The sequence below is a fragment of the Cynoglossus semilaevis genome, unplaced genomic scaffold, assembly GCF_000523025.1.
Source record: "Cynoglossus semilaevis isolate Cse_v1.0 unplaced genomic scaffold, Cse_v1.0 scaffold1615, whole genome shotgun sequence".
NCBI lineage: Eukaryota > Metazoa > Chordata > Actinopteri > Pleuronectiformes > Cynoglossidae > Cynoglossus > Cynoglossus semilaevis.
Window position 1 is genome coordinate 1,356 of NW_007585135.1, and position 7,202 is coordinate 8,557.

At 38.2% G+C, this 7,202-nt stretch overlaps 1 protein-coding gene across 1 annotated transcript; it reads left to right on the forward strand.

Annotated features, from left to right (window-relative positions):
• Positions 1-283: 283 nt before the first annotated feature.
• On the forward strand, positions 284-4,875 carry ackr4a (atypical chemokine receptor 4a). Its single transcript, XM_008337608.3, has 2 exons — positions 284-612; positions 2,064-4,875. The coding sequence occupies exon 2, from the start codon at positions 2,074-2,076 to the stop codon at positions 3,181-3,183; it is 1,110 nt and encodes a 369-aa protein (XP_008335830.1). The 5' UTR covers positions 284-612; positions 2,064-2,073; the 3' UTR covers positions 3,184-4,875.
• The last annotated feature ends 2,327 nt before the right edge of the window (positions 4,876-7,202 follow it).

A 7,202-nucleotide genomic window follows, 5' to 3' on the forward strand; every position in this document is an offset into this window, starting at 1 on the left:
GGTTGTACGGCTGTTCCTGCCACAGGCACTTTTCATCTGTTGTCCTTGGTCCCCGAAGGAAAAGCAGGACAAAGCCCCTCCTGCCCCACCAGTGGGAGAAATAGTTAGAGTCATTCGTCGCTATGCGAGATTGTGTTGCAAGGGGCAGGTCCACGGAGTGACTCAATATGTTTTACAGTAACAGTAAAACAATGGAAAACTAGAGGTGTCAGTGTGGATTATCAAGGACATATTTACGAAATTAAAAAATATAAATACACTGAATACAAAATACAGAAAACAAAGCTATGGTAAAAGCTATGAAACACAACGAACGCAATGCCCGGAATGTTTAAAAAAAAAAAAAAACAGTTAAATATATCATACTATTCTATTACAAATAAAAGTTGAAAAGATTTCGCCAAGTTTCAATTACTATTTCCTGCCACGTGGTGTCAGTAGAACTGTATGTTTGAGCGACAAAAACATCACTAATTCAGTCACAATTCCCCAGTTTTTCGAAATTGACTTCAGACTCTTGGATTTCTACCACACCTACTGATCTGGGGTCAGATTTTTTTTTTAAACCTCAGTAAAGAGTAGAACAAAGTGATACTGCACGGGGACAGAACTGTAAGTATCTACGCATACTTTTTACTCATAAAAATGTTTTTCATTTATATCGCTGTTAGGCTGAATCTGTAAATATACATGACGTGTAAATAACGTGCTGTAAACTTAATTACGGTCGCCCTTTCATATAACTTAGACAATCTTGCTGGGTGACATGTTATGTAAATGCTCACAACATTTAGGTATTTAACAAGAGTCACCATTTGAGGCCATGTGACAATGTTTTCGATGTAAAAGTAATTTGTGTTATGAAGTTTAAAAATGCACCTTTTACCAGTGAGCATGACGTTACTCTTTACGGCTGTTCTTTCAGTGTGCTTTCAGTGTTCGTAGTTTTCCCTTTTATACACGATCAACTTTGTACATTTTAAATATATGTTTTACTTTTTATAAGCTTTGTGTTTAAAAGATCTGATACGAAAGTATTTTACACGGGAAGTACATTAAGAAAAAATAAAAAGGCTGTAACTGATTATAGATCTGGATTTTGTAATAATACAATGGACAACATAACGTTAATTGAAAAGCTCTGTGGAGAATTGTTTTTTTCTTATACACAATAGGCACAATAGCGGTGAAACACAACTGTGTTTAAACACGCTGCCCTTCTGGAAACTATTTATTCTCCTGCTGCCTTTAAACCACGGCCAGGCAGAATGAAGCCTGTAGTTATTCCAGTAGAACATCTGCAGTGGGTAATCAACACAATGTATTCATCGTTTTAAAATGGAATGTTCTTATAAATATATTAAATCTATTTTAGCCTCCAATCTCATGAATGTATGCCTAAGTACCTAAGTTTGTAGTAAAATTAGTAGGGTAGTGTGAGGGTATTTTTAAAAAAAATCAGAATTATAAATAATCCTTAAAAAAAAAGAATTAAAAAATCAGAATTATAAATAATCCTTACTGTAATAGTGAAGGCAGAGGACACTACTCCAGTTGACCTAGTTTTTCCTGGTCTGGAAAAGTCAGACTTCAAGATTCTCTGTACCTCATCAGTATTGAATTTTTTTAGCTGTATTAACTTTCAGTTAACGTTAAGTTAGAGAGGTAAAGTTGACATGGTTTGGACATGTGCTGAAGAGAGATAGGATGATGTTGGAGATGGACTTACCAAGCAAGAAGGGAAGAGGAAAACCTCAGTAGACATTTGTGGATGTTGGATGGTTGGCATAACAGTAGAGGAAGTGGGGAACAGGGTGAGATGGAGGAAGATGATCTGCTGTGGTGACTATTGGAGGGAAGAGCTGAAACAAAAAGAACAAAAGAACTGAGTAAAGGGGCACTGTGGTGCTCTGCCCTCCCCACACGGTCACATTTGGTTGTGTACTGTGTCACAATGACAAGTAGTTCAATTTCCTTCCTGAAATACATATTACTAACCAAAGAAGTAGATGATGAATTAGCTTAGTTGTCTGTTCAGAATATTTACAAAATCTCTCTTTCAGTGTCATCGTCATGGATGTCCCAGAGGAAGACGACTACTACTACCATGAAAACATCAGCTTCAACCTCAGCTATGACGACTACCCTACCATGTGTGAGAAGGATGACATCCGTTCCTTTGCTGCTCTCTTCCTCCCCATCATGTACACTATGTGTCTGGTGGTAGGACTGGCAGGAAATGCCCTGGTTGTGGCAGTCTATGCCTACCAAAAGCGTCTGAAGACCCCGATGGACACTTTCCTTACCCACCTGGCAGTGGCTGACCTGCTGTTGCTTATCACGCTGCCATTCTGGGCAGCTGACGCCGCGAGAGGTTGGGAGCTGGGCCACGTCCTCTGTAAGATGGTTTCGGCCTGCTACTCTGTTAACTTCACCTGCTGCATGCTGCTATTGGCCTGTGTCAGCCTGGACCGACACTTAGCTTTTGCTAGAGCACAAGGTGGAGACAGCAGGAGACAGCTGCACGGAGTGTTTACCAAGAGACACTGTTGGAAGTTATGTCTCGCCATCTGGGCAACAGCTCTGATGCTTGGACTTCCTGACTTAATACTGGCTGAGGTGCAGTGGGCGGCTGACAGAAACATGTGCCTGACTGTCTACCCTTCATCTATGGCCAAAGGAGGCAAAGCTGCCCTGGAGGCAGTAGAAGTGCTCCTGGGATTCCTGCTCCCGCTCATGGTTATGGTCGTCTGTTACTGGAGCGTGGCCCGAGTCATAAAGACTGTCCCCGTTGAAAGCAGAGGCAAGAAGTGGAGAGCTCTGCGTGTTCTTCTAATTGTGGTGGTTGTGTTTATGGTCACACAGCTGCCTTACAACGTAATGAAGATCTGCCGTATGATGGACCGGGTCTACGCCTTGGTCACCCACTGTGGGACGAGTAAAGTGTTGGACAAGGCTACTCAGGTGACGGAGAGCCTGGCCCTCACTCACTGCTGCCTCAACCCCATCATCTATGCCTTTGTGGGTTCTTCATTCAAGCAGCACATGGTCAAACTGGCCAAGAGGTTTGGAGTAGAGAGGAGGAGGAGGAGGAGGAGGAACATTTCTGCAGAGGAGGAAGGGATGGAGATGTCATTTAACTCCCACGCTGAATCTCAAGCAACAAACACATTTTCAGTATGACTCATTTTACTTGTTAGACTTTTGTATTTTTTTTCACACTAGATATTACAGTTTGACATTTACACTAATTGTTTTTTTTTTAATTTCACGTTAATATTTTTTGTTTTTGTCTTGGAGTTTTGTTATACCTTGATTAAGATATGCCTAATTTCTGCACTCACAATCTTAGTAAAATACATGAGAGAAAAGTGATTACATTAGTTATTTTGGGAAGCAATGTAAAGTGTTTTGAAGTCTTACTTAATAAGTATTTGTATGTTTATGCAAATGCGGTTTATTTTTTGTTTGGTTTTGTAACACTTTAATATAAATAAGGTATTTTTGTGGAATTGGGCAGAGGCTGAAGTTTAACACAGAACGGTCAATTTATACCATGTACTTTTATTAAATATCAAGACTAGGCTGAGACATTTTTGACCCAAGGTGTTAGCTTAGACCATGATTGGCTCCTGAGGTTCTAACAGTTTAAAGCAATTATGTCTGAGAAATAATTCTTAAAGTTTTTACTTTATTTAAAGGTTTGGAGCACCATTTTGTGAATGCAAACCGCAACTTCTCGTCTCTCTAAAAACCTAGTAAAGTAGGGGAGTTTTATGGGAGACTTTTTCTTTGAGAGAAAAAAAATCACTCAGAAGTAATTACTCTGCTTTCTAAAAGTTCTCTGTGTCACAAGAAAACAATACTTAAAATACAAGGGGTTAGTGACAGTATAGTAGTACAGTCAACAGTATGAACCCTGTTTAAATAGGAAAGAGTATTTAATTTTATAAAGGGACATTCCTGAAAATCTCCAGTCATCAGTGTTGATAAAAGGGATGTAGACAGCTAAAAGCAGAGGATTATTAACAGCAGTCAGTTCCTGTCAAGACCCGTAACATTTAGTTAATTAATATCATGAGTTATGGGAAAAGACACACCCACCAGTCTGACTGCAGGTCATCTGAGCTCTGCCTCTGCACTTCTGCTTTCAATACCTCATCCCTGGATTTCCTCATCATCCTGCCAAAATCCACATCACATTTTCTACTAATGTAGTGAACTTTCAGAACAGCAACAATACTTAAACACACTAGGCCTGTAAACAGTTGATGGAGGATGTGCTTTCATTTAAGAGACATTTGTTGTGTTTTATTGTTTAGAAGTGGGAGGAAAAAAAATCAGTGTATGAGAGCATCTGAACGTCTGACTCATTTAGTTAGCATTTCTTCATACCCACTTTCCAGCTGGTTCATCCTGAATTTATCTTCCTCTGAAATGTAGATAACATCTGTCTGAGGTTTACCATCTGTTTTTCCCTGTAATTTGTTTACTGGAAAAAGAAGACTGCACCAAGGGTTTTTTTGTCTTGTTAAAGAAAAATTGGAAGAAACAAATATTTTACATTCCATTTGGAATGACAACAGCTGCAAAAACTAAATATTCTTTAAAAAACACATGCAAAAACAAGCATGCAACAAAAACATTTTATTTTAAAAAAACAAAAAAAACATGAAATTATAAATATGATGCCAAAGGCTATTAATTTTTATGATTTCAGAAATGTCTTAACAGCTCATTCACAGTTATGGCAGTCAACCAATTTTTTTTCAACAAATCAAACAACGCTTTTAAAAGCATCAAAATATCTACTAACTTTGTTTGAACAAAGACTTCCTAAATGGCAGTGTTAGCAGTAGAAAAGAAAAAAAAAAATTCTTGGCATTTTCACATAAGGAAAACCAAAACCTTGGCTGATTAAACAGACTGAAGCACAGTAGTGTGTGGACAAACCACCCTTCTAGTCAACTTCCAGTGGGAGGCAGGGAGGCAGTGGTGGCCTAGTGGTAAAGGACTTCGGTCCGGAAGGCCCCAGGTTCGAATCCACCAACTGCCAGGTTGCCACAGAGATGCACTGAGGTATCAAGCACTGCTCCCCGGGCGCCGACCATGGCTGCCCACTGTTCACTTGGTGATGGGTTAAATGCAGATGTTAAAGATGTTAAATTTCATTGTGCATGGTGTGCTGTGCTGTGTCACAATGACAAATAAAGATAAGTTTAGGTTTTAAGTTTAAGTTTACTGCTGTGTTGAAGGTTACCATAAAAGCGATGGAACCCTTTCAGATTGTGCGAGTGTTCAGAGAAGCCCAGTGACGGCTGTCAGTAATTGAGAATCTGCAGGTCAAACAGGTCGCACGCGCCTTCGTCGTCGTCCAAGTTAAAGTTGTAGTCAATATCTGTAGGAGGAAAGAGTAGACACCAGAGAATTAAGGTAAAACAGACCACAGACAGAAACGTTACACTAACATACCAACAACCTTGCTTGAGTCCTAAATATTATACACTTTAAAACTTTGTTATTGATTTGTCATAACATCTATATGATGTAAAGTGACAACCTCGTCCTTTATTTATGCACAGTTACATGTTCACCTGGACATTAGCACTGTCTGTGTTTAGCTTTATTACTGGGGACATGCAGGGAATAAACTTTTCTATCATTATGAAGGTGACAGCATTAAGACTTTTGTTTTTCTTCATAAAACCAGACATCAGCATGGGCTGTTTTAGTTGACCTCTAATTTCCAGGAACATAAACAACAAGTAAAAAATGTATTAATAACAATAATAATAATAATATTGCTCTTTGTTTATCAGTCATAACAGTGACTGAATGGTTTCCCAAATGTTGTCTTTTGTTATTTCACATGATGATACTCTTACCATCAGCAGACATTAACTCGTCAATCAGATCAACGGTCTCAGAGTGTAGCCCTTGAACTAACAGTGGAACTATGCTTACAGAACAGCACCTCTCTGATCATTGCTGCTATATTAAATTATAGAACACAACTGTATTCACATCTGGAGCTCACTCATCCTCTTACCAACTCTGTCGTCCTTCATGTGGTCTTCAGCAGAGCTGAGCTTCAGCAAGCTGCTCACATCAAGGACTGATTGAGACTCTGGGTCAGCCAGGACCAGCTGCTGCTCCAGGACAAACACTGGCTGAGTCTCTGTATGCAGGTTAAAACAATAGAGTTAGGGTACGATGTTACCAAATGATAAAAATTTAAATACAACACACAATTCAACATACTTCAACAAATGCTTTGTAACTGTAAATTCAGGAGCTCTGAGGTTGTTTTTCTACATATAAAGGCAGCATAAAAGGATAAGTAATGTTATATCAGACAGACATAAGTCCAGAGATGCCAGCTAAAAATTATATTTAAACAATCAAAAAAAAAAAAAAGCTTCACTTTTAGCTACCAGCTGTAATTTTTATCGGTTATTTCACACTAATCCATAAATTACTTATCAAGTAAAAGTCTACAGTACTGCTGTCTACCACTGGAGTTTTTCTGAAAGGACATTCACAAGTTAATTTAAAATAAAAAAATAGGGCCAAAAATCTTTACAGTGACATCAGTAAAGAGAAGCTGAGTCCACAAAAGAGAAAGATATTTTTGTCAAAAAAGTGGTTTGTTTTGCTCACTGGTATCCTCAGACGCATCAGAAGATTATGTGTCATTAGAAGATCACAAGAACGAAAGTAGTGAACAATGAGGGTGGGCGGGGTTGCTGTATAAAAAGGTCAGAGTATTAACAGTACATTTTAAAAAAAGGATTAAACATTTGAGAGGATGTTATTTTAAGACAGAGGACTGAAACTCATGTTACTTATTATGCCACTACTAATCTTAGTTTGGATCCATGTTAATCAGCCTGATGTTTACAGTAAGGAAGCAGGATTAAATTAAATTCTGTCCAAAACCGAGTTTGCTTTCAACTTAAATAAGAATAAAAAACACTAGAATCAATACATTGCCCTTTGAATTATAATTGAAAACTGATGAATGCAGGACATGAATTGGCCAACACTTTAAAAAAAACTTAACACTTAAAACTTTAACTTAAAAATTTTAAGTTAAAGTTTTAAGTAAAAAGCAAAGTTAACAACCCAACCACAATACATGCAATAAATGAACACAAACAATAGTTGACTCTTTTAATAGCAAAAACACACACACACACACA